Below are 27,518 nucleotides of genomic sequence, written 5' to 3' on the forward strand. Positions count from 1 at the left end.
CTTGCTGCAGCTGCTCTGAGCAGGGCAGAGCCCTCAGCCTGGGGCAGAGCCCTGCCCCACAAAGGGCTGGGAAATTCATGGCTGAGATTTAGGCTGATCAATGATTTCCTGACTTTGGTGGTGCGTGAATTCTTTGGTTTAGGAGTGAATTTGGTTTTGGAGGAATTCTTTGATTGAAGGGGTGATTTCTCCTTGGTCTCTGCAATGTTTGTGATGGGATCTGGGGACTCCTTTCTTTACCTGTTCCTTACAAGTCCTGAGTGTAGGAGGTCAATACCTGGAGGTGCTCGTTTAGAAATAAGGTTATGGCATCCAGCAAAGGGCTGCAATGCTTTAAATGCCTTCAGCTGCCAAAATTTGGTGTGTGCTCAAGATCCCTGCTTGCTTTCACTCCCAATGATCCCAGCTAAGAGAGGCTGAGCTCTCCTCCATGCTGGGTATCCTTGGTGGAAGTCAGGGCTCTGCCTTGGAAGGTGTCACTGTAGGACACAGAACAACACAAATGCACACACTGCTGTTCCCAGGATGAAAAAAGGGAAGTTTCAATTTCTGACTCCCAACATTTATAGATTTCCAGAAGTGGCAGTGGATGGGAGGGTGACAGTGCCACCTCTGCAATGCCACTGGACAAACCAACAGCCCATCAAACTTCTCCTCCTCCACAGAAGAATGCAAGACAACGAGTTATTTACAGAAAGTGCGTGAGAAAATTCATTACAAGAACACCAACATCAGAAGGCTTAGAAAATCTTAAAAAATCAGGGTGGCAGGAGGGGAGCAGCCACTGCAGGGCTGAGCAAGCCTTGAAACACATCCCTTGAAGCACAGCCCCAGTCCTGGGAGAGCTGCAGAGCCAGGGCTGCTCTCTCCAAGGAGCAGCTCAGAAAAGGGACCTGAGCTGGTGGATTCCTTTGCTACGTGGAGAAACACGCTGTAGATATTCTGAAAAAAAAAACCAAAATCAAATGGGAGAACAGGTCCTGGAGCTCTTTGAAAGGTGTTCAAAGAGACTCTGTCAATGTGAAACTCCTATTTATGTTGGTTTTTTTTTTTTCTGCCTCCTCTTTTCTTTTGTTGATACAATCTTGGAAGTGGGAGGAGGGTTTACAAAAATGCTTGTGTTTATAAGCTGCTGCTTCAGACACCTTTTTTCCCCTTGTAAATATTGCGCAAGAAGCCAAAAAAGAAAAACACAGAGACCAAGCACAGGGGAGTCCTCGTTGGAGCATTCCTCTGATCACTTCAGAACCTGAAAATCAGCTTTGTGCTGCACATGTGTCCCCACAGATGCACCAGGGACAGACCTGTAGAACCCAGCCCAGGCTTTGCAGCACAGCAGTGACTGCTCTGAAGGGACAGAGCAGGGGCTCAGCACCGCCAGGGCACCTCCAGACTCCTCTGGTCCTTCCCCAGGCGGATTCATCACTCTCTGGCTGGGAAGGATCCCGTTGGGGTATTGAAGGGCACGTAAAATAGCCTCAAAGTCAAGGGAAGAGGAGCATCCGGCCTGAGGACATCCCCCAGGCCAACACTTCAAGCAATAAAAGTGAGTTTTTTGGAGGTTTTCTGCCGCTGGTTTCAGCAGCAGCACTGGGGTGGCGTGGATGGTGTCCAGACCTGGCACAGGCAGCCAAGGGGAGCTGAGGAAGGTGTGGATTTACTGAAACAAGCAGCAGAAGCTTTGTGGGTGCTGCTTTTTTTTTTTTGTTTTTTCCTCCTTCAGGTGCTCCCTGGTTACTTGGAGGCTCTATATGGGCTGAGCAGCCTCAGGAGAAGGTTATATCAAAGCAGACTTAAATTTCCCTGAAAAGTAACAAGTGAGGGCAGAGCTTGTGGGGTCCCTTGGCTTTTCCTTCCCTGCCTGGCTCGTGGGAGCTCCATCTGTGCTTTGGCTGCTGGGCAATGCCCAAACAAGCTCAGGCTAAAGCTGTGCCAGCCCCTGCTTTGCAAGGAGCAGGGCTCTAAAATAATGTTTTTCTTGGGGACTTGCTTGGCTTTGGCTGAACCATTTGCAAAGGTGCAAGGGAGCAGGGAATGGGCCAGCTCTGCCCCGTGGCTGGGCCATGGAGCTGTGCTGGCAGGGAAGGGTTTAATTACAGGGAAGGATGTGGAAACTCCTGTGCTGGAAGGATGTGGGGAGATGGAGCTCACGGCTCAGCTGCAGCTCCGGTTCTTGTGCTGGATCCCAGTGCCCAGGGCTGCTGCTCCTGCTGGGAACTGGTTTTGGTGTCCATTTCCAGTAGCTTCACCTTGGTTTTTCTGGCTGTCAGAAAAGCTGTGAGGGTTTGAGGACCCGAGCTCAGCTGCTCTGGATGTGTCTCCCTGGAAGCTATGGAAAGCAGTGCTTGCAGTCCTGTTTGAACTTGTTGGCTGACAAGTTTAAAGGTTGTTTTGACCCTTCGGGATATATTTTTTTAAAAAAAATATTTCTTTCACCTTCCTTCTTGCAGCTTTATGAGAGGGCCAAGGCAGGAGCTTTGTACCCAGCAGTAGGAGTGTAATTACAGCAAGTCTGGGCGAGTGGCTCTCCCCCAGGGCTCTTTCAGAGTTGGGTTTTGCTTCTCTTTTTTCCCCCTCTCCCTGCTCCATGTTATTGTTCTTGTCCCTCCACCTCCTTTTCTGGGGAAAACTCTTTGGGGTCTGATGTTCCTTTGTGCGAGTTTCCATTTCCCTGTGCCTTTCCATCTCACCTGGAAGCTGGATTTTTCTGGAATAAGCTGGGTGCAGCTCCAGATTGGTTCTGCTGGGAGAGCAGTGCTCATCAAAGTCCCTTAATTCCCAATTAGTCTGTCCACCCAAGGCTTTAAAATTGGTTCGATAAAGCGCATTAGAGTTAAATCTGAATTAACCTTTCCTGGCACAGGCGACCCCTGGGGAACCCCGGGGGCAGCAGAGCTGGTTCCCAAGGGGGGCACAGCCCCTTCCTGGGCCAAATGGGGGCATTTGGGGGCATTTGGGGGCATTCTCCTGGTGGGACACCCAGCACTGCAGGGCTCTGAGCTGGCCCTGGCACGGGGCTGCTGCGCTGGGGAATTTTTAGAGAAGATAAGAGGTGGTGGCAGGAGAGAGGTCTCCATCCCGAGGCACCCAGACTCTTTAATTATGTTTTTGGTCTGGAAGATTATATGGTTCCTAAGCATAAATAGAGAGCCCAGGGGAGGTAATTGCACCTCTGGGTGCAGATGGGTGGTGGCAGAGGCTGTGTGAGGGCAGGATCAGTGGGAGGAGGTGCAGGAGAGGGAGGAATGGGCTCCTTGGAGCTGCTGGAATTAACATTGCGCCCCGGGTTCCTGGCACCCCGTCCTCTCCACGGTGCTCCTGGGGGACCCACAGCCCCAGGAAGGTGGGGACCAGCCCTGGGAGCCACCCCACTGCCATTAATCCCTGCATTTGGGGCAAACCAGCCCTTGGGCCCTCCCTGAGTTGTGCACAAAAATCGTGGTCGTGGTCTGCCCCTGCCAGAATTACCCTTTGCCCACTTGGAGCTGATTTCAGCACAATTGCTGACTTGGCTTTATTAGTTTCTTCATTATCTTTGGAGTCCTGCCAGATGTCCTTGTGGCCTGCAAATTCTGCATTCTTTGCATCCATTATCAGTGGTACATCCTTCTTTCCAAGCTTTGTTAACCTCCCTCTAGCTCTGAGATCATGAGGAGCATGTCCAGCCCTTAACTCTAACAAGGCAATTCTACCAAGTAGTGATTTGTTTTTCTAACACCTGGATATCACTTAGAGCTTGTTTGTTACTCTGTTTCATGGATTAAATCTCCCTTTTTTTGCTGATTAGGCTTGAAAGCATACAAAGACCAAACATCAAAGAACATTCTTACTTAAGAAATTTTTACATATTCCACATTTTGCAACACCTGGGTGCAATAGCCAGCCCGGGTTTTGTGGAGATGGTGGAGATGTGCCCCTGCCTTTGGCTGGGGTGTGCCCTGACCTGCACTTGGCTCTGCAGGGAGGAAAGACATTTCAAAAGTGTTTCCACATTTGTACCTTCCAGCTCTGCTCCTGAGTGGGGAGCCTGCAGGGAGAGCCTCAGTTTTCCCTGCATTTCCCTTTCCTTGCCTTGATTTCCAGCTGTACTCCTCACCAAGCATGCCTTGCCTCTGTGTGCTGCCCAAAATGATGTTTTCAAGGGTGAAGCAGGACCATTCTCTTTCCAGTGCCTTATTTTAATACAGACAAGCTGAAATATTTGGGGTGTGCTTTTCTTTTAAAGCATTTAATTAAAGAAAAAACCCCCGAAACCCTGCGCTGGCAGTTTTCCTGCGTGTCCCCACATTTGCATGGCTCCTGTGATTGCACAAGGAGGCTCCTCCAGGTGGGACCTCATTTTTTCAAGCACTTCCTGCCCCATCCCTGGAGCCCTGATGTTCTTGGGCTCTGCAGCCTCGTTCTTGGGGTGAGTCCAGCAAACTCTTTGCCTGGGAGGGAAACCAAAGGTCCCGGTGATGGGAGGGAGCCCTGACAGCTGGAGCTGGGGGATAGGAGAGGGACTCTGGAGAAAACAGCTGGGATTGGGTGAGGAAATTTGGGCTTCAAACCCATCTCCAGCTGCAGCTTGTGGAGCAGTTCTGCAGAGCCTTGCCCCTCTGGTTTAACCCTTCACATGGCTGAGTGCTGGAGATGGGAACCTCCCCCTCCTCCTTCCTCACTGTTCCCAGTGTGAACCCCCGGAGCAGAGCCGCCAGCTCTGTTTATTGAACACAAATAGGAGATAAAATAGTGGAAAACTCATTTTTTCATGCTCATTGGTGGGAAAGATTAAAATTATGCAAATCCTCGGCAGCGAGCTTGGTGCAGAGATAAGGGGATGTTCAAGTCAGCTGGCTGCCTGCTAATTCACTCATTGAAAACGAAATGAGCAGGAAAGCTGCGAGCTGGGGATCCTGTGCTGGGAGGGAGCAAACAAAGAAAAATCCCTTTTTGGAGGCGTGCAGGATCCATGCTGGGATGCTCAGGCCAGAATCACGTGTGTGCCCAATGCCTGGGGAGCTCTGGGATGCAGCACCTCCACCTTGGCCAGGTGTATCTGCAGCCAGTGTCCCATCCCCATCCCATCCCCATCCCATCCCCATCCCATCCCCATCCCCATCCCCATCCCATCCCATCCCCATCCCATCCCCATCCCATTCCCACAGCTATCCCATCCCCATCCTATCGCCATCCCAATTCCATTTCCATTCCCATCCCATCCCCATCTCATCCCATCCCCATCTCATTCCATTACATCCCATCCCCATCCCCATCCTCATCCCCATCCCATCCCCATCCCCATCCCCATCCCATCCCATCCCATCCCCATCCCCATCCTCATCCCCATCCCATCCCCATCCCATCCCCACAGCTATCCCCATCTTATCCCCATCCCAATTCCATTTCCATCCCATCCCCATCCCCATCCCATCCCCATCCCATCCCATCCCATCCCATCCCATCCCCATCCCCATCCCCATCCCATCCCCATCCCATCCCCATCCCATCCCATCCCATCCCATCCCATCCCATCCCCATCCCCATCCCCATCCCATCCCCATCCCATCCCCATCCCATCCCCATCCCATCCCCATCCCATCCCATCCCATCCCCATCCCATCCCCATCCCATCCCCATCCCATCCCCATCCCATCCCCATCCCATCCCCATCCCATCCCATCCCATCCCATCCCCATCCCATCCCCATCCCATCCCATCCCATCCCCATCCCATCCCCATCCCATCCCCATCCCATCCCCATCCCATCCCCATCCCATCCCCATCCCATCCCATCCCCATCCCATCCCATCCCCATCCCATCCCATCCCATCCCATCCCATCCCATCCCATCCCATCCCCATCCCCATCCCCATCCCCATCCCATCCCCATCCCATCCCATCCCATCCCCATCCCATCCCATCCCATCCCATCCCATCCCATCCCATCCCATCCCATCCCCATCCCATCCCATCCCCATCCCATCCCATCCCATCCCCATCCCATCCCATCCCATCCCCATCCCCATCCCCATCCCCATCCCATCCCCATCCCATCCCCATCCCATCCCCATCCCCATCCCATCCCATCCCATCCCATCCCCATCCCATCCCCATCCCATCCCCATCCCCATCCCCATCCCCATCCCATCCCATCCCCATCCCATCCCATCCCATCCCCATCCCATCCCATCCCATCCCATCCCATCCCATCCCATCCCCATTTCCATCCCCATCCCATCCCCATCCCATCCCCATCCCATCCCCATCCCATCCCCATCCCATCCCCATCCCATCCCATCCCATCCCATCCCATCCCATCCCATCCCCATCCCATCCCATCCCATCCCATCCCATCCCATCCCATCCCATCCCCATCCCATCCCCATCCCATCCCCATCCCATCCCATCCCCACTGAGACACTGGCTGCAGATACACCTGGCCAAGGTGGAGGTGCTGCATCCCAGAGCTCCCCAGGCACTGGGCACACACATGATTCTGGCCTGAGCATCTCAGCATGGATCCTGCACCAAAAAAGGTTTTTTTTTCCCCTGAACCTGGCCTCCAAAATAGGTTTTTTCTTTGTTTGCTCCCTCCCAGCACAGAAACCCCAGCACTGTGAGGGGCCTCAGGTCTCAATGACCCGAGATCCCCTGATGTGGTGGTTCTGGGGGTGAATCAGCTGAAATCTGCCCCCTTGGTCCCTCAGTTGGATTCCATGAGCAAACAAGGCTGGGAATTGAGTGGGAAGCCACCAGATAAGAGCAGTGCTGCTCTCGGTGCTTTCTGCTGCACCTCTGTGGCTCTGGGGGGCTGCAGGAGCCCGAGTGGGCTCAGCAGGACACAAGGTGGCACAAGGGGCCCTGCAGGGCAGGGCAGGGGCAGCTCCCTGGGCCTGGGCCTCCCCCACCATCCCGGGGGTGCCATGGAGGAACCTGTGCCCATCTCTCCCACCCGGCCACGCCTGCTTTGTAGTGGGAGCCAGGAGCTGAAATTCCCTGCATGGGCACGTTAATGAACCCTGCAGGGCTGTGGGGCTTTCCCGGGATGAAAGGGCCCTGTGTGTGTCTGGGGAGGATCAGGGAGTGTGCAGATGTGGTTGTGGTCAGGAAGGAGCGAGGGCAGGAGCAAACCCTGGCCCTCTGACTCTGGCTCTGACTCAGCCCTGAGCTTTGGCTGAAGGGAGCCTCACTCCTTTTGCCTGACTCAGTTTTGTCTCACTCCTTTAGACCAAACTGAGCCTGCAGTGCTGGAGAGAATTAAGGGCCACCCCAGCAGAGGAATTGGGGTGAACAGTGGGGATTTTTGCTCTCTGTGCTGCTCGCTTTGCCCAGCACAGGCTCTTTAGGCTGTGCATTTATTTCTGGGGATCTCTCAGGGAGTTCCAGGCACAGGGGAGACCAAAAGCCCCCACAACCCAAAACCTTGCAGAGCAGCTGAAGCTGCCAACCGTGCAAAGGCACCCAGGAAATGATGAGGACTGCTCATTGTGCTGGGAGAGGGACCCAGTGCCAGAGAGCGCTTTTGGAAGGGTTTGTCTCACTTCCTGTCAAATCAATATTTATTCACAAATCTATTTGTTTGCTTTTGTCATTGAAAACTCTTGTGGGCTTTTTTTTTTGTGTGTGTGTGTGTGTGTGCGCGTTGTTTTGTTCCCCTTGTGTATTTTTGGCTGTGCAGTGCTGGCCAGAGGGGCTGCCACAGCCTTTCCTGGCTCCTCTCCTTCCAGCTGCTTCTCCCAGCCCAAAAGAGGTTTGGAGCCTCTTTTGTAAGGTGGGACCTGCCTGGCAGCTCTCCTGTGCCCGGGCACAGCTTCCTCCCCATTCCCCCCTGGTGCCCTTGGGCTGGAGGGATGAGGGATAGGAGGGGGCTGACCTCAGTGAACACGAGCAGTGATTTTCCATTTCTCTGTTATGGATCCCAGTGGAGCAGGGCTGTGGAATAGATCAACCACCCCCCAAAATCGTGGGATCACAGAGTGGTTTGGCTTGGCAGGACCTTAGAGCCCATCCCATTCCACCCCCTGCCATGGGCAGGGACCCTTTCCAGTGTCCCAGGCTGCTCCAAGCCCATCCAACCTGGCCTTGGGCACTTCCAGGGATCCAGGGGCGGCCCCAGCTTTGGTCCTGCTTGAGTTTCACCATTCCCACCAACCTTCCCCTTCATTTCTGCCCCGTTTTAGTGTGAGTGAAACAAATCGTGGCTGGAGCTCCATCCTCCCTCAGCTGCTCTCCCTCCTCTGTCCTCCTCCATGCCCTGACTCATTCCTGATGCCAGAGCTGTTTGTGCCCTCCCTGCCCTGCTCTTACCTCCTCCTGGTTCATTTGTGCTGTTGAGGGGATGGGGATGGGATGGAATGGGATGGAATGGAATGAGATGGGGATGGGGACAGGATGGGGATGGGGATGGGATGGAATGGAGTGGAATGGAATGGAATGGAATGGAATGGAATGGAATGGAATGGAATGGAATGGAATGAGATGGGGATGGGGATGGGATAGGGATGGGATGGGATGGGATGGGATGGGATGGGATGGGATGGGATGGGATGGGGATGTGATGGGGATGGGATGGGATGGGATGGGATGGGATGGGATGGGATGGGATGGGATGGGATGGGATGGGATGGGATGGGGATGTGATGGGGATGGGTTTTCAGCACCTCTGCCTCCCTCCCTCCCTGGCCCAGCCCTTTGCACCTGCCCAGAGCTGCAGGATGGGGACTCTGCCGTGATAGAGCTGCAGGTGGAATAAACCAGGGATTTTTGGAGCCAGCTGAGGACCTGCTATGCCCCAGGGGGTGTGGGGAGGGCTTTGCCTCCTCCTGGGTTTGTCTGCTGAGCCCCAGAGCTGGAATATTATTTATCTGCCCCCAGCCAAATCACGCAAAGCTAAATTGAGCTGTGGCAGGCGAAAGTGTGAAGCGTATTATTAGGAACAGGGAGCTCTTGTTCCACAGCTGCTGCTGCTGCTGCTGCCGTTGGTAATTAATGTTTGAGGAATTGCAGATCTTCATTAGGAGAACAATTAGATTAACGAGAGAACTCGAGCCGAAGCTGTAGTGGGAAAGGGCTGGGGGGAGGCTTTAAAAAACAAACTCCAATCCCTCCCTGGCAGCCTGCCTCGCTGCTCCAGAGCTGTGCTGCTGCTCTTGGAGGCACTGGGAGGAGACTGGTCTGTGACAGGCACGCAGGGAGCATGTGGGGGCTTCATTAGGGGCAGGAAAGCAGCAATCCTTGATTGCCATAAATATTTCAGGCAGCCCAGCACCCATTGCTCAGCCCCAGCCCAGGGTTATTAGCAGAGAGAGCTCTGGGCAGAGGCTGCTCAGGGCTCTGCAAGGTCCTGGGCTTGCATCATTAAAAGCTTTAATTGGTGTCCTTGTTGCTGGAATCACTGACCCCTTCCAGGCAAGAGCACCCTGGCCACGAGGTATCACCTGCAGGGCCTGGGCTTAATTCAGGCCAGTAAACAGCCCTGAAGTTGAGGGATTTAAGATGCTTCTCATTAATATCCTTTCAGCAAGAGTTGTTTGGGGTTCTCCCCACCCCCTGCTTTCTTCCCCGTGCCCTGCCCTGTGCCGGGTCCATCCATGAACTTGCAGCAGCTTTGCCCTCACACAAGCGAGGTGCTCACAGCTGGCTGATGAGCAGGATGCAGCAGGAATTCACTCAGGATAAATGAACCATTTAGAGAGGTTGTAAAACCACAGAAAGTAACGACAGAAGGGAGGTTGGAAGGTCAATTAGTCCCTCTGGCTGGCCCAAGTGTGTTTGGAAGTCGTTGGAGGCAGATGCATGCCTGGCCTTCCTAAAACCCTGCAGTGGTGGTGCTCCCATCCCTGGCCTGTGTCCCCAGTGCTGCTCAGCCCCACACAGCCTCCCCCGTGGGGCACCAGCAGTTCTCTCCCCATGGGAGATGCTCTCAGCACCCTCTGCACCAGCCACACCATGCCCGGCTTCTGGTGAGAGGGATGTCCTGGAGGTTTTTTCATCTCTTCTGGTTTTAGGAAATGTCACCACAGGAATCTCTTGCTCTCCAGCAAGGCGGGAACCCCTGAGTGCTGCCAGCAGTCTGAGCTGGGGTGGTTCCACCTTCTGGTGGAGCCATGGCAGGGGATGGGAGCAAGAGGATCCTTAAGGTCCCTTCCAACCCAAACCACTCCGGGATTCTGAGGGGAGGCTGTGGGGCAGCTCCCAAAAGCAGAGAGAGTTGGGCACAGGGTGTTACAAATCCCAGAGGTGCTGGAAGGGGGCTCAGCTCCCAAGCCTTGTCCCCAGCCCCAGGAGAAAGCTGGAAGCTTTGCCTTTCAGGGGACAGCACATTTCTCCCTTTGCTAATTGATGGGGACAAAAAAAGTTTCATTTCCTGGCGACTCCAGATGGTGCAGCGACAATGAAGCCATTTTCTGCAATATGGTGGCTTCTGCCTGTCCAAGGAGAGATTTGCTGTTGGAGCAGCTCCTGCTTGGCTCGGTGCCCCAAAGGTGGACGAGTCACTCTGAGCCCTGGCTGAGGCTCTGGGCCTTGGGAATCTCCTGCAGCCCTGCTGAGCAAGAGGGCAGGAATCTGCTGCTGTGAGGCAGTGCCTTGCTGGAGGTGGAGGACACACAGCACCCTCCTCCCTGGGCATGCACAGCCCGTGGCCTGGGGACGCTCCTCGCCTGCCCAGGAAATATCATTGCATGTTTAATTCATGGCCCTGCAAAACCATCACTCAGCCAGCCTCCTCCTGCTGATCCTTCTGGTGATTGACTGCCACAAAGACCCCGAGATGATCTCAGCAGCTTGTCAGAAGGAGCCCTTCTGTTGGTTTCAAGTGAAATGCAAGCCGACGTGCCGAGCAGGTGGAGGCTTTCTGAATGCTGGGTAATGGGAATGTTCTCCCAGGGTGCTCTCACAGGCTCCTTTCCTACAGCAGGGATGTTACCAATCTCCAAATGCTTATGAATGTTTTAAGGCACCTCTGATGCATGGCTGGGCTGTGCAGGGGCTGCTGGATGCCAGGCAGTGGGAGCAGCACCTCTGGGCTGGGCTGGGCTGGCCTCTGCAGCTGCTCAGAGCAGAAGGGGAGGAACATCAGATTCAGCAGCAGCAAACCAGCTGGGTGAGATCAGGCTGTCAGGCAGGAGCTGGGGTACTGTGAGGGTGGTGTTACTCCCAGTTTCTGCCTAGTTAGCAGCCTCTTAATTATTTTGCATCTTGTGCAGGAGATGGAATGGCAGCGGAGCCCTGCCTGCCTGAGCTGCTTGGCTTGGGAGCACCCCTGGCTTGTGCCTTCTGAGGGTTGCTGCACGTTGCTGTGATTTGTGGGCCTTCAGTCAATGCATGAGGAGGATTTCTGGAGGCACCTGCTGCAGCTGGGGCTCTCTGCAAGGATGTGACAAGAGCCAGAGGCTTCCCCAGACAGACAGCCCAGAATTAAATCAGAGGGAAATCAAGCATGGAGTGTGGACGTGGCTTCCTGACCCTGCTGCTGACCTTGAGCAGTGCAGCCTCAGACTCTGTCCAGTCTCTTCTGGTGTCCACGGGTCTGCAGGGCTCCACCAGCCCAAGCAGTGACCCAGCATCCTCCCAGCTTAGCTCTTAAATTCAGATGAGATCACAACAGCAAGTGATGGATGGGTTTTTTCTTTCTCTCCTCCTTTCTTAATCTCCCCTGGCTGGTGGGTCTGAGACACAGGATTCCTGCCAGAGCAAGGGGAGGGATTTGCTCATCTTCTGTCTTGCAAGCTCGAAAACAAATCCTCTTTATGGAATTTAACCCCCTGTGTTGGCTGGCGGGGCTGGAGTGCCTGGCACGTGGGGAGGGGATGAGTGCTGAAGGAGAAGGCAGCAGGGTGAGCTCCAGAGGGCAGGCCCAGGAGCATCTCAGTGCCCAGGGGGTGCACTCTGAGTGGGGCTTGGTGGCAGCACTGTCGGTCCTGGGGTGGACAAAGGGCATTGCTGGGCCTGTGGCTGTGGAGCCGCCCTGCCCCGAGCCCTCCCGAGCAACACCCAGGGAAGGGAACATTTCCTAATCACCTTGATGAGCTTTCCTTGCTGGTCACTAATCAGCAGGACGGTGATGAAGGCAGCTCTGTGCCAGGACAGAGAAAGACAAGGCTCTTTATCCTCCTTGCCGCAGCTCAGCAGCCCCTCCTCGCCTGCAGGAGGATTTGCTGGGGGTTTTGTGGCTGCTGCTCTGTCCCCCCCTCACTGGAGCGCAGCTCTGCCTCTTCCACGGGGTGCGAGGAGAGCAAGGAGCTCATCAGCTGCGCTGCTGCCACAAGGATTTGCGTTTACCATCAAGCAGCAATTAGGAGAAACTTTGCGTGTTTGCTTCCCTCCTTTTGTTTCCTGTGTGTTTTTCACCGGTGAGCAGAGTGCGCTGCAGCAATCCCGGGGCCTCTCCCAGCCTGCTGCCCAGGGATGTGCAGACAAGGCTGCCCATGAGGGCTGCAGGCCTTAAAAAGGAAATTGATCTCTTTTCTTTTGTGTTTCCCAAGGCTCTTGGCTTGGGGTGTTCCTGGGCTGGAATTGCTGAGAAAGGAGGGACAGTCCCTCTGTATCTCAGGTGTGGGGGACCCTCATGATGAGCGCTTAACTCAGTGTAAATCCAGACCAGCATCCTCCATGGAAGCCTCTCGGGGTTATTTGGGCTGGGTTCCTTGCCTGTGGCTGATTAAATCTTCCAGGTTGTTGCATGTAGAGAGAATTTCGTACTTTGCTTTTGGTGTGAGGTGCATGCATGTTGGGGATATTTTGGGGGGTCATTTCACTCATAACTCCTATTGCTGGGGACTGTTTCTGCTTGGGGACCAAAATGAGCTGGGCAAAATCTGGAGGCAGCTGGGGCTGTTAGTGCTGCCCTCCCTGGGGTGATGCCCAAGGTGGCATTGCCCTGGTGGCCTTGCCCTGGTGGCCTTGCCCTGGTGGCACTGCCCTGGTGGCTCTGCCCTGGTGGCCTTGCCCTGGTGGCACTGCCCTGGTGGCTCTGCCCTGGTGGCCCTGGTGGCCCTGCCCTGGTGGCACTGCCCTGGTGGCCCTGCCCTGGTGGCTCTGGTGGCACTGCCCTGGTGGCACTGCCCTGGTGGCATTGCCCTGGTGGCTCTGGTGGCACTGCCCTGGTGGCTCTGCCCAAGGTGGCATTGCCCTGGTGGCCCTGCCCTGGTGACCCTGCCCTGGTGGCACTGCCCTGGTGGCCCTGCCCTGGTGGCACTGCCCTGGTGGCCTTGCCCTGGTGGCATTGCCCTGGTGGCCTTGCCCTGGTGGCCCTGCCCTGGTGGCTCTGGGTGTGCTCAGAGGAGCAGCAGGAGCTGATGGAGACAACAGAAGGAGGCGATCGATCGGCGATCCCAGTAATGAGGAGCTCATTCTTGGCAGGGGTTGGTGACATCCTACACCCACCCAGCACTCACAGCTGGAGCTGATAAAGCACCCTCGTGTTCCTAATTAACTTTCTTGAATGGTTTTTTCCTTCCTTTCGATTTTTCATCTCTTTTTTTTCCCTTCTGCTCGGGCTGTGGGCTGGTGGGAGATGCTGTGCTGGGCCAGGAGGAGAGGAGCAGGTTTGCCACCCTCTGCACCCTGGAGCAGGGATCTCTGTGAGCTTGGATTGATTTCCCCTGCTCCTGGCCTGGCTGCAGGGGCTGAGAACCCACTGCTTGTCCTCAGGGGATGGTTTGCACAAGACTTTTTGGTGAGAAACACCTGATTTGTGAGAAACCAGTCCCCAGGAGAGTTGAGGAGCTGGGGGAAGGCCAGGCAGGTGTCTGTCAGCAGGTGAGCTGCCATCAGGGAGGAGCAGCAGTGCCAGGAATGGGCTTTGCCCCCCTCCTTTGGCTGTCATTCCCTGCTGCTGAGCACAAAGGGGGTCCCTGTGCAGACCTGGCAGAGCACTTTGGAGGCTGGAGAAGGTCACAAGATGCAGCAGCATCCAGATTTCTGTGTGAGGGGAGCAGAAAGCCAAAGCTGGAGGGATTAGCCTGGTCAGAGGGACTGATGCCATCTGGATGGGCTCTTCCTGGTCCAGGTCATCTTCGTGCCATGCTGCAAGCCAGGAAAGCACCAGCTCCTCATTGCTGAGTGGATTTCTTGTGTTCTTAGTTGGACACACAGAGATGTGAGGCCAGGCAGTCTTTCCTCCCCAGGAATGTGGAGCTGACCTGAACCTGCACTTGATCTCAGAAAAAGTCGTTTTTTTTTTAGCTTGGACTCCAGACATGAGAAAGGCCGTTGCACTTTTGCTGGTGTGGGCAGCAAAAGCAGCTCTTTGGGCTCTTGGTTGAGATTTTCTCTTTTTCCCTTGTGCTGGGTGCATAACTCAGTGTCACCCATCAGCCCAGGTGCCAGGCTCGGGGAGCAGGAGCTTTGGGAGGGGGATGTTGGTGCTTTAGCAGTGCTGAGTAGGTGGTGTTGGTGGTCCTGGGAGGAGGATGTTGGTGGTTTAACAATGCTGAGTGTCAAAAGGTGGTGTTGGTGGCCCTGGAAGGGAGATGCTGGTGCTTTAGCAGTGCTGAGTGTCACAAGGTGATATTGGTGGCCCTGGGAAGGGGATGTTGGTGGTTTAGCAGTGCTGAGTGTCACAAGGTGATATTGGTGGCCCTGGGAGGAGGATGCTGGTGGTTTAGCAATGCTAAGTGTCAGAAGGTGATGCTGGTGGCCCTGGGAAGGGGATGCTGGTGGTTTAGCAATGCTAAGTGTCACAAGGTGGTGTTGGTGGCCCTGGGAGGGGGATGCTGGTGGTTTAGCAGTGCTGAGTGTCACAAGGTGGTGTTGGTGGCCCTGGCAGAGCTGCAGGATGGGCTGGGATGCGGTTCCTCCCCAGCACTGCCAGTGCCAGCACAGAGACACAGGGATACAGTCTGTGCCCTGAGGAGCTCCCAGTCTGTCAGGCAGCTGAGCTGGGCCTAATGATGAATGACTTCCTAAATAAATAAATAAAGCCCAGAGGCAGGGAAAAAGAAACGTGCAGCATTACCCTGAGCCACAAGGCAATTTTAGCTGACGGTTTGTGCTGCCGAGGGGCGCTCGGCAGAGATTGGGGTGGTTTGCTGGGAAATGCTGAAGGATGGGGAGAATTTGTGTGGGAGGGGAGGGGAATGGGGGCCCTGGGTCAGATCCTTCCCTTTGTGCATCCTGGAGGAGAGCCCAGCCCTGCAGAGAGCCGCATCTCCCGCTCTGCACCGGTGCAGGAGGATGCTCCTGGGATTTCTGGTGGTTCTGGGGCTGCCTCTGTCTGGACTTTGAGCAGGGGGATCCTTTGGGCTCCTCCCTGTGCTGTGGCCACAGTGCCCAGGGTGTGGATGGGCTCCCTCAACAGGGTGCAGCCAGGCCAGGGGAGCTGTGCTTCCTCCTCCTCCTCCTCCTCCTCCTCCTCCTCCCCATGCTGGTGCTGCCCCTGTGCCCTGTCCGTGCTGGGCTGCACCTGCTGAACGCTCCTGACACATCCCTGCCTGTCACAGCCGTCACTGCAGGGCGAAATTAATTCCCCCTGACCAGCCCAGCCCAGCCCTGAGCTCTCCCTCTGCTTTGTCCTGCAGTGACCACAGCTTAACCCTTGCTGTGCCATCGCAGCCCGGGCAGGGAGCAGCGAATCCTGGAGCACCCACAGGGCTGCGCCCCAAAATGTCCCTTGTGCCCATTGCTTGGGGACAGCGCTGGGCACGTCACACACGTGGGAGGAGCAGAAATGCCACAGGGGAACAAAAGGAGAGAAAGAGAGGCTCTGTGTGTGTGTATACGTGCAAACACAGCGAGCTGTCTTGGTGTGCAGTTTCCTCTGGTTTCCCACATTGTAGAAAGGGCTAATGCTGTCATATTAAAGCACTTGGAGATCTGGGGATGAAAAGCAGCGAATGGGACCGAAGACAGTCCTGATCAAAGCTCTTTTTTTTCCCTCCATCTGTGTTTGTTTCCCCGTGGAAGATAATGCTCTGCCTCTTTCTTGTAAATATTTTTTTAAGATCTAAGTAACTCCGTGATAGATAAACAGCCATGCTTCACTCTGAAGGATCTCTGCTGCCTGCTCTAATTGTGTTTGCCAAAGCCCTGGCCTGCCTTCAGCAGTGCCTTGGGGAGCTGCAGTCAGGCCCAGAGGAGAAACTCTGTCCAGCAGCTTTGGGGTGCAAAGGTGAAATGCTCCATCACCCTTTTTCCTTTGGGCAGGATCAGGCCTCTGTTGAGATCTGCACAGCTGGTGAGATGGCACCTAAAGCGCCCAGTGTGGCTGCCCCATCCCTGGCAGTGCTGCAGGCCAGGCTGGAAGGGGCCCTGGGTACCCAGGGATGCCCTGAGTGCCATCCCTGCCTTTAGGGGAATGAGGGCATCTCTGGGTACCCCATGGATGCCCTGAGTGCCACCCCTGCCTCTGGGGGAACCAGGGCATCTCTGGGTACCCTGATCCCTGGGTGCCATCCCTGCCTCTGGGGGAACCAGGGCATCTCTGGGTACCCTGATCCCTGAGTGCCATCCCTGCCTCTGAGGGAATGAGGGCATCTCTGGGTACCCTATGGATGCCCTGAGTGCCATCCCTGCCTCTGAGGGAATGAGGGCATCTCTGGGTACCCCATGGATGCCCTGGGTGCCATCCCTGCCTCTGGGGGAACCAGGGCATCTCTGGGTACCCTATGGATGCCCTGAGTGCCATCCCTGCCTCTGAGGGAATGAGGGCATCTCTGGGTACCCTGATCCCTGAGTGCCACCCCTGCCTCTGGGGGAGCCAGGGCATCTCTGGGGTCCTGTCCAGCCCAGTCCATCCTGTACCTGCTGGGGTGGGCTGTGCAGGGCTCCAGAGCCAGCTCTGCACCTTGGCACCTCCTCATTGCCCCGGGCCAAGTCCCTGTCCCAGCCCTGGCCAGGCTGGGTTTACCAAGGCCAGAGGAGCGAGCTGGAGCTGTGGGGCAGCGAATTCAAATTTCATCTCTGCCCTCCCCAGGGGAGGTGACAAATGAGCTGGTGGTTGTGCTAAAAGCTTTCCTTTCTCTCTTTAAAGAGGTTGCTGGGAGGAAATGAAGTGACCCACTGACCTCTGTTAATGTGCAGCACAAACGAAGCTGCTGCTGCTGCTGCAAGGAGGAGCCCCCAGTGCAGCCCTGTGCCTGCAAGGTGTTTGCTTCCATTGATGGGCCTAATGGGAGCAATTCTCCCTCGGCAGCTGCTGGAAATGAAGATATTTAATCATCTCCTAGATCCTAGTGGAACTTTTTTGCACAGAATTTCTTTAAAATTGCCCTTCTCCTTCTCACAGGCAGATGAAACACAAAAGAAGCCCAAGTGCTTATTTTTTAAATTTTTTTTTTTTTTTTTTTTTTTTTTTTTTTGGTGATTTATTTCTCCAGGTTGTCATACTCTTAATGAACCTGAAATGAATGCATGGTTCCTCCCTCCTGGATTTTTTTCAAACGCAGAGCAAATGTTTCAATTACCAGCTCCGTGGGGGCCAAGAACAGGTAACATATGGCCAAATGTTGCCCAGAGAGGCTGTGGATGATGCCCCATCCCTGGGACTGTTCAAGGCCACCTCTGAGCAGCCTGGTCTAGAGGAAGGTGTCCCTGTCTCCAGCATGATCTTGAATGTCCCTTGCAGCATTCTGTGTTCCTGTGAAAACCCCTGCCCAGCTCTGCCCCATCCCCGTGTCTGTCACTGTGCAGATATTGGCTTTTAGCAGCATTTCCCTCTCTGAGCAGCGAGGACCAAGGCAGCCAAACCCCTCCTCCTGTATCCCCTCCATTCCCAAAGTAGCTTAAGGGAGTTAGGTGTCCAGCACCCTCTGAAATGGGACTTGCTGGGGGGAAAATCTCCAAAAGCATCTTAGCAGCTTAGGTTAAGTCCCTTTGACTCCCAGGGGAACTTAAGCTCTTAAGAAATGTGGGTGCTTCAGAGCATTTCAGCCTCTGTGCCTCGCTCCCCTGGCTCCTGGCTGGCTCCCAGCTGCAGGAGCTGCACTGGGAGGCTGCTCCTTGCAAACACTCCTCACTTTTATTATTTTTAATAATGCTCTGCAAGGCCCCGTGCTCTGTGCCTGCAAGCTGCACACATGGCCTTGCTTAGAGCTGGAGATTAGGCAGCACACAGGAATGAATGTCTTACAGGAGCTCCTTTACTGTAAGAATTAATCTTATTCCTGAAATGTGACCGTATCTAGCACAAATCTGACCCCACTGGGGGCCGTGGCTTCGCTTAATTGCATTCTTTAGCAAGGATTGAGGTCTATTAGGTGGTTTGCTTGTGTTGCAGGGGACCCTGTGCCAGGGAATTTAGTGAATTTTGCGGGTCTGTGGAGCAGCACAGGAAAAGTGCCATTATGTTGGCTCGGCTGGTGCCAGGAGCTTGGCTGGGTGCTCAGAGACAGGCAGGGCTGAGCAAACCTGCTCCAGAGAGAGCGAGGTAGGCCCTGAGGAGGGGAGAGCAGGGGTGGCAGCGCCCCTTGGGATTGGAGCTTTCACCAGAACAATTCCCACTGGGTTTCAGCCTCCTTGTGTGGCAGCAGCGTGGGGACAGGAACTGTGGCTGCTCCTATTGCCGGGGCCCTGCCAAGGAAGCAGGGCAAGCTGTGCCCCAGCCTGTCCCGTGCACATCCTGCTGTCCTGGCAGTGCCTCAGCCCGGGGGCCGGCAGGGATGGAGCTGCTCTGAAGGATGAGCTGCTGGAGCGAGGCTGACATGCCCTAATATCTCTGCCAGCACTCTGTGTCTCCGGCAGGGGCTGGGGAAGCACATCAGCACTGGAGTGGAAGTGTCGCCCTCTGGCATCTCCTCCTCTCATCTTGGAGCTGTTCTGGATCTCCTTTTCCAGACCTTCTCCTTCAGAGCCCATTACAGGGCAGGAAAAGCCGTGCTGGGTGTGGGAGGGTGGCACTGCCAGGCTCCTCTCTCTGGGGGAGGCAGAACATTTCCCTGACATTCAGCTCCATCCTGGGGGGACTTTAGGGATTGTGCTGCTTCTCTTGGCTGCTCTCAGCTGTGGAGGATCATCGGTGCCGTGTCTGGGGAGCACACGAGGCTCAAGGAGGTGTTTGGTGGCATTTTTGGCACTGGTGGGGGTGGATGTGCTGCTCTGATAAAGGAAAACGGGAGTTTCTGAAACGGTGGCTGAGCCAGCGGGGTTTGCTGGGTTTTATTTTGATACAGGCACCCAAAATAGTCGGGTGCATTCTTGCTCCCTGCAACGCCAGCCTCGCTGGTGGGAACGGGAGCTGCGTGACTGAGGGAGGGAGAAGGGAGAGCCAGGGAGCTGCAGCACAGCTCTGTGTGCTGTGCTGGCATCGCTGCCACATCCCCAGTTTAATTAACAGTTCCCATCACAGCCATTCACGCTGTTCCCACTCTCTGCTCACCCCTGACAGCCACAAAAGAAACCCCAACGTGTTGTTCTGTGCCCTGGAACCCTGTGAACCCCGAGCTGGGGCTGGCTGGAGCCTCTCTGTGTTTCTCTGAGTGTGTCTAGAACAAACATTTGAAGAGATTCCCAGTGATAGGATTGGGGGTTTTTTTTTTCCCTTTTTTTGTTCCAGTATTTGTGCTCGTTTGTCACTGAAGCGTGGTGGATCTGGGCTAGCACAGAGCACACAGCAGAGGCTTTGTAATCCTCAAAGTCCAAAGCTTCTCTCTGAAAAGTTGTTCTTTAGGGCTGAGTACGTATGGGGACGTCTTGTTTATCCTGGCTTTTCTTTTAATTCTGCACAGTTCAGCCTTGGAGAGTTAATGGGACAGAAAAAGATGAAAATGCCCCTTCACACTGCCTGTCCCGACAGTCTCCCACCCTGATGTGTGTCAGAAAGCTTAAACAGCCTCACTATCCCCTTAGTCCTCTCAAAGCCTTTGATCATTGTACAATATCTCCTACCTGGCTTTCCTCCAAAAGGTGATAAACCCCGGGTTTGATTTCTAATTGGAGGAACGATAGCGGGAAGGAATCTGTCAGATCTGAGAGATCCTTGCCCAGCTCTGGCCATTATCCCGTGCTCAGAGCCTGCCTGGTGGAAACCTCTGAGCTGCCGACCCCGGGAGGAGGTTGTGGCTGCAGCTTCCACTCTATTTTCAGCCCTTCTGGGGCAGATCCCACCTGTGTGACTGAGGGAAGCGTTTCCCAGTGTTGACACACAGGGCTGAGAACACACAGCTGCCTTAATGCCACTCCAGCTTTGCACGGGGATCAGGATAAAGCTGTGAGCAGGGAGCTCCCTTTGGAGGCAGCAGTTTGTCTCCATGGAAATGTGCTGGCAGGGCGAGGGCAGCAGGCTGGTGCTGAGCTGGATCTGCCCTGCCACAGCCCTGCTGATCTGCTGCTTCTGTCCTGCTGCCACGTTCTGCCACGTCCAGGGCAGAACCGGGCAGGAGAAAATCTCCCTCACCTCCTGTGGAGGCTGCATGGGCTCGATCCACCAGGATCAGCTGTGGCAGCCCCTGCTCCAGGTATTCTCTCCTCCAGTTTTGTGTGGCTCGCCTCTCTTCCACCTCTGTGTGGTGCAAGTGGGGAAACTGAGGCACTGAGTGGTGGAGGGGCTCTCAGACATGCAGAGTGGCTGCTGCAAGCCCAGCCTTGCTGGAGCCTTCCCAGTGTGTGTTTCCTGTGCAAGAGGGGCTCTGGGACACCCCCAGTGACACCTGGCTCGGGGTCAGGGCTGCTGTGCTGGGGGAGCACGGCCTGTCTGGGCAGGAGCATCTCTCATGGGGGGCATTTGTTGCTTTCCTTGCTGGGTTTTTCATGTGTGAGGTTTCAGCTTTGCTTCCTCGCCCTGCGCTTTCGTGGAAAAATCTCCCTTTCAGAGGGTCCTTGGGTCCTGTGCTGGGGAGGGAGAGAACCTGATGGGTTAAACTCCAGACATGGGCTGGATTCTGCCCATGGAGCTGGGCTTAACCCATGGAGCTGGGCTCACCCCGTGGAGCTGGGCTTAACCCATGGAGCTGGTCCATGGGGCTGGGCTCACCCTGTGGAGCTGGGCTCATCTTGTGGAGCTGGGCTCTGCCCATAGAGCTGGGCTCAACCCAGAGAGCTGGGCTTAACCCATGGAGCTGGGCTCATCCCATGGAGCTAGAGCCCCTGATGGAGCTGGGCTCTGCCCATAGAGCTGGGTTCACCCCATGGAGCTGGAGCTCCTGATGGAGCTGGGCTCTGCCCATAGAGCTGGGTTCACCCCATGGAGCTGGTCCATGGGGCTGGGCTCATCTTGTGGAGCTGGGCTCACCCCATAGAGCTGGGCTCACCCCATGGAACTGGGCTCCCATCATGGAGTTGGGCTCACCCCATGGAGCTGGAGCCTCTGATGGAGCCGGGCTCACCCCATGGAGCCGGGTGGGTGCCCAGTGCCACCCCTCAGTGCCACCCTGGGGTAGGGAAGGTGCCCCTGTCCCTGCAGGGACCGTGCGCTGCCGTGGCCACTCGGGCTCTGCCCAGCCCCTGCCCAGCCCCTGCCCAGCCCCTGCCCTCAGAGCTGTCCCTTTGTGCCCCACAGGTGCTGACCAGGCTGGGGAGACGCCGCAGTTGCCGCTGAGCCGGAGCCTTCCCGGCTGGGGCCCAGGGCCTTTGCAGAGGATGAGGATCCTTCCCAGCCCTGGAATGTCTTCGCTGCTCTCCCTCGTGAACGTCCTCTCCGTGCTGCTGATGGACTGCCTTGCTGAGAGTGAGTGACTCTGCTCCTTTCCTCACCCCTCTCAATAGCTGAGGATGCAGTGTTGCATCTCCCAGCATCCTGAACTCTCCACCGGTGCCTTCCCATTGTTCCCAGCCCCACCTCGGAGGGACGCAGGGCAGCTGGGTCCTCACAGCCTGCTTTGAGTTCCAGGTTGCCCCCAAGGCTGCCAAAGAGCTGGAGAGAAGGGGGAAAGCTGCCTGAGAGCCTTCCCCCACCTTCTCCCAACCCCATCTTACCCATATTGTCCCCTCCTGCTCCTGCCTTTCAGCATCTGTCAGACACTGGTGACTGTTGTCAGGTTACTTTCTGGGGCTGGATTCCAAACAGCATTTCAAGAAAGAGCATTATGTTTCTCCTTCCCCTGAGTGAACCAGTTCCAGTTCAACACAGTTTTTATCTATGCTGCCTTTCAATTCCTGCTTTAAAAAATGAAAAGGGGAAGGGAAAAAAAAAAAAAAAAAAAAAAGAAGTGAAAATCTTCAGCAACTTGAGTGTAATGTTCCTTCGACATGAAGGCTGATCGCTTGGGATCAGTGGGGAATAGACTTTTCCAAGCTGATTGAATTATGAGGGTTTTTTTTTCCTCCCCAGCAAAGCTGCTTGAAGCTGGTGAGAGGGCTGCTCTGGTCAGCAGAGCCCTTGACAGCTTTTCACGTAATCACTTGGTTATCAGGGTTTATTAGGATGACAGGGATTGAATGGATCCGCGACCTTTTGTTGCTGGGAGATGTTTTTGGAAGGGTGCTTTCCATCCTCTCTGCAGCAGACAAGTGGGGATGTGTTTTGCCCTTGCCTCTCTCTGAGTTTTGCTGGGTTCGTGCTTAATCCCTCTTTGCAGGGAGGAGCACTCACGTGCAGAAAGATAAAGTTGTATTTTATTCTTCTTTCGTTTCGTGAGCCTGGCGGGTGAGCTGGGCTCTGGGAGGTTCATGCTGGGGTGAAGTGTTGGCTGGGGGTCAGTCTGCACCTCAGATGGTGTCCAGAAAGAGACCCACAGCTTCAGCTGAGCTGTCTGGAGTGGCAGCAGCACTGCAGAGCGTGGCAGGGAGCTGCCACGAGCCTTTTGCCCCAGGGTTTATCCAGGGATTTGTCCTATGTTGGTGTTGGAGCTGAGGCTCTGCAGGGTCTTTATGAGCACCCAGAGTCAGTGGGTGCTGCTCTGTGGGCTCAGGGTGGCTCTGTTGGCTTTGTGGTGAAAGTGGGCACTGGGAATCTCCACTCCTGGCTCTTGGTGCAGTGGAGTCAGGAGTGGGGAATCAGTGGAAATCTGGAGTCAGGGCTCCAGGGTCTTGTTCTTTGCCACTGGTTTCCTGTAACCACACCTGGCAAAATCAGTTTGCAAAGCAAACTGCAGCTCTGCAGGCGTGGATGGAGAGCTCAGGTGTTCTGCAGCTCTACAGCCTCTCTGTGTCAGGAGAGCCCCCACTGATACCCGAGTGCCTGTGAAAATTGGGGTCCATTTGAATTTTGAGTGCACAGGAGTCCTGTGTGCTCAGTGCTGACAGGGACATGGCAGCATCAAGGCCTCTCCAAACCATGGCTGAGTGACGCCAGTTCTCTCGTGGTTTTCATTTTCCTGGGAAGGAACAAACATCTTGGCTGTCCCTCCTCTTTGGGGTGAGGTTTGCTCGGAGATTCCAGCAGAGCTGGCAGATCCCTCGTGCTGCCTGACTTCTCCAGAGCCCTTCTGGGGGAACTGTGCCCTCAGGAAGGGTTGGTGCTGGCCAGACACAGAATGCACCGGTGGTGTGGCCTGAGCCCTGCTGAAATCTGGCACTGCTCTGCAGACACCTTGCTGCTTGCAGCCAAGTTTCTCCCTCCTGTAGTTCTGCAGTGTCCTTGGATCCTGAACTGTGAGGGTTTGTGCTGTTTTCCCTCTGGCTGCTCACAGATGTCCATGCAGGAAGTTTGCAGGTTGCTGGGATGGGGCTGGCTGCTCTTACCTGCTTGCTGTGCAGATGTTGGGCCAGATGTTGTGTCTCCTCTTGACCTGCAGCACCTCCCTGCCCTGTGCCCTGGGGGTGCTGCCTGGTACCAGCTGTGTGAGTCTCTCTGGAGCTGAGGATGAGTGGGCAGTGAGCTGATGATGGCTCCTGCCCTTGGAGGGGCTCCTGGGCGATCCCATTTCAGCCAGGCTGGTCTGTGCTGCTCCCCAAACAGCAAACAGCTTTGTCTGCCACAGCTGCAGAGCCTGTGAGAGGAGCTGTCCCTGCTCTGACAATGTCCCCTCCCATCAGATGGCCCCGGGCTCTGTCACATTCCTGTAATCCCTTGGCCAGCTTCCATTTGGCCACAGCACTGACCCCATTTCTGCCCTGATTCACCCCGGGCCCTGCAGCCCCCAGGCACACGGTGCTGGCGCCCTCCCTGTGCTGGGAAGAGAGATGGGAAACCCCTGGGATTGTGGATTTTGGAGGGCATCACCTCCCAGCTTGGCAGGAAGCAGATCCCAGAGCAGAGCCTGGGCTGAGCTGGGACTCCCCCAGTGCAGCTCTGGAGGAGCTGTGGCCTCTGCAATCAAAGGACCATTAAAATACTTCCCTTCTTTCCGAGCCTAATTGATCTCAGTCAGTGATTTAAACCTTTCTGTGGCAGGAGCATTCTATTTAAAGGAAACTGCCATTTAAATTAAAAATCCAAAGCACCACACTACTTTCTGCCCGCTGTTCCTCCTTGGGAAGCTGAAGAGAACAATAATTGAAAGGTGTGACACAGGCATGTTCCTTCTCTTTTCTCTTTGCTTCAATATGGACATTTTCTTTGTTTCTTCCATATGGTCAAAGGCAGCCATGGAACTGGAAATTACCGATTCCATGATTATTTTCAGTGGTATCATTAAATGGAAAGTGTTACCCTTTTCTTGAGGGTTCTGCTGTTTGTGTGAGTACCATGAATTGGCATGGCTGCAGGAAATTGGGGGAGGCCTCCCCAGGAGCTGCACAGTTAAATGTGCCCCTTGAAGCTGTGAGAAACCAGGCAGCAGAGACAGATGAGGCCTGGAGATGAGTCTGGGGAGAGGAATAGCTCCCAAATTGCTGATGGACCCAGGCACAGCACCAAGCCTTGCTGTTCCCTGTTCACCCACCCAGAGCCATAAAGCTTCTGTGGTGAGCACCCTAAAACCTCTCATTGTGTGTGTGCAGAATGAGTGAGAACCCTAAAACCTCTCATTGTGTGTGTGCAGAAGGAGTGAGCACCCTAAAACCTCTCATTGTGTGTGTGCAGAATAACTGAGCACCCTAAAACCTCTCATTGTGTGTGTGCAGAATAACTGAGCACCCTAAAACCTCTCATTGTGTGTGTGCAGGAGTGAGCACCCTAAAACCTCCTAATCTGTGTGTGCAGAATGAGTGAGAACCCTAAAACCTCTCATTGTGTGTGTGCAGAATGAGTGAGCACCCTAAAACCTCTCATTGTGTGTGCAGAATAACTGAGAACCCTAAAACCTCTCATTGTGTGTGTGCAGGAGTGAGCACCCTAAAACCTCCTAATCTGTGTGTGCAGAATGAGTGAGAACCCTAAAACCTCTCATTGTGTGTGTGCAGAATAACTGAGCACCCTAAAACCTCCTAATCTGTGTGTGTGCAGAATGAGTGAGAACCCTAAAACCTCTCATTGTGTGTGTGCAGAATGAGTGAGAACCCTAAAACCTCTCATTGTGTGTGTGCAGAAGGAGTGAGCACCCTAAAACCTCTCATTGTGTGTGTGCAGAATAACTGAGCACCCTAAAACCTCCTAATCTGTGTGTGTGCAGAATGAGTGAGAACCCTAAAACCTCTCATTGTGTGTGTGCAGAATAACTGAGCACCCCAAAACCTCTCATTGTGTGTGTGCAGAATAACTGAGCACCCCAAAACCTCTCATTGTGTGTGTGCAGGATAACTGAGCACCCCAAAACCTCTCATTGTGTGTGTCCCTCGTGTGGCTGGGCAGGAGCTGCTCCTGCCCAGGTGTGCAGGGCACAGCTGCTTTTGGCCCATGGCAGTGCTCAGGTCCCTGTGCCACCCAAAGGAACCACGTGCCCCCTCCAAGTGCTCCTCAGCTGCACATTAAAAGCCATTTACTGCATGGAAATGTGGCCATTTTTCTGACCGGAATCAGCACGCTCGCTGTTTTCAAGTGGATTTTTCCCATTGATTAAACCTTTGTGTTTTACAATAGCACTTTGCTAATTGGCACTTTGCATACACTGAAGGCTGGTGCATGGCTCTCTCCACCCCAGCAAAGATTTAAGGGCAGGGAACATTACTTATTACTTACATTTCCTTCCTTTTATAAATCACTGTATAGAAGCCTTACTAGCACACTCTGAAGTATTACCATAAATAATTAAATCTAAATTGCAATTGACAAAATAAAAGAATAAAGCCCCTTTTATGATGCATTACCCTGGCTTTCTTCCCTTTTAATTGCCCTTGCTCCATCATTAATTTGCAGAACACAGTAATTCATGGGAGGTGCATGTGAGGGGGGCTCTGTGGGCACCCAGCAGAGGCAGCAGCCAGGTTTGCAGCACGTGGGGCTCACAGGGGTGATGGAAAAGCTGTGATGGGATGGCCCTGGGGCCCCTCCAGGTCCACGTTCAGGCTGTGTTTGGGGAGCTGGTGCCTTGTTGAGGGTGTGTGGCATGGAAGGGCTGTGCTCTGTGCCACCAGGGGCAGCAGCTGGTGGCTTTTTGGGGCCTTTCTGGGTCGCTGTGACCCCGAGATTGTTCAAAGTCTCTTTTCCCAGCCTGGGGACTTAAAGAATGAGTCAGGGCTCTTCAGTTTTTGGTCTCAGAGTTGTTGATTGTATCTTATCTATAAAAAATTTTCTCTGGCCCTGCCCAGGTCCATCCAGCAGGACAGTTCCAGGCACTCTGCCTGCCCCCAGGGCAGGGTTATGTCTTTATACTAAATACTACATATACAATGTTTACAACCCCTTCCCAATACCCATCACCTGTGTTAGACACTGAGCTTCTACTCTAAACCAATCCCAAAGTGCCACCATCACAGCAGAAGATGGAGGCCAAGAAGAAGAAGGAGAAAGGCTGGACACACCCAGTTCCCTCCATCTTGCCCCCTGAACCCCCATTCCAAAAACCCCAAAATCTACTTTTCCACCCCGTGATAACTTCACTGTTATTCTACCTAAACTGTTGTGGCTTGCTGATCTTCATACAAGGTTGGTAATTTGCTCCATGGGTCATAATCAAACCCACAGGGGCATTTTGGGCTCTGTGCCAGGGTCTCTGAGCCCCTGGCAGGGGTTGTGACCGTGTTCACAGGGGTTTCAGGATGAGGGAAGAGACGAGGATCTGACTCCATGTTTCAGAAAGCTTGATTTATTATTTTATGATATATATTACATTAAAACTATACTAAAAGGATAGAAGAAAGGATTTCATCAGAAGGCTGGCTAAGAATAGAATAGCAAAGAATGATAACAAAGGTTTGTGGCTCGGGCTCTGTGTCTGAGCCAGCTGAGCTGTGATTGGCCATTAATTAGAAACAACCACATGAGCCCAATCACAGACCCACCTGTTGCATTCCACAGCAGCAGATAACCATTGTTTGCATTTTGTTCCTGAGGCCTCTCAGCTTCTCAGGAGGAAAACTCCTAAGGAATTGATTTTTCATAAAAGATGTGTGTGACAAGGGGTCCTGGACAGGCAGAGGGATGTCCTGGCTTCCCACAGTGGCTGGCAGCACAGCTTGGCTCACTGGGATGCAGGTCCCACCCCTTCCAGGTGTATCTGCCTGCTGTCCTGAGCAGCCCCTCCCAGCAGGATGAGCCCCTCCTGCACAGCTCACAGCTTTCAGCTCTGCAGGCCCAGGCTCGGATCTGCTGCTGCCAGGTGAGATGGGAGCAGAAATCCAGGAGGCTCCATCTCAGGGCTTGGTAGACACATTGAGCTGACATCAGTGGGAAGGAGATCCCT

General features: G+C 54.4%; 1 protein-coding gene across 1 annotated transcript in view; it reads left to right on the top strand.

The window, feature by feature from the left end:
- PTPRS (protein tyrosine phosphatase receptor type S) overlaps window positions 1-27,518 on the top strand; it is a 165,674-nt gene that overhangs the window by 40,684 nt on the left and 97,472 nt on the right. The window contains exon 2 of the mRNA XM_066566510.1: window positions 21,416-21,583. Coding sequence (XP_066422607.1) covers window positions 21,496-21,583 — 88 coding nt within the window. The 5' untranslated portion in view covers window positions 21,416-21,495. The remainder of the gene's footprint in view (window positions 1-21,415; window positions 21,584-27,518) is intronic.

This window comes from Molothrus aeneus, chromosome 27 (assembly GCF_037042795.1).
Source record: "Molothrus aeneus isolate 106 chromosome 27, BPBGC_Maene_1.0, whole genome shotgun sequence".
NCBI classification, from domain to species: Eukaryota; Metazoa; Chordata; class Aves; order Passeriformes; family Icteridae; genus Molothrus; species Molothrus aeneus.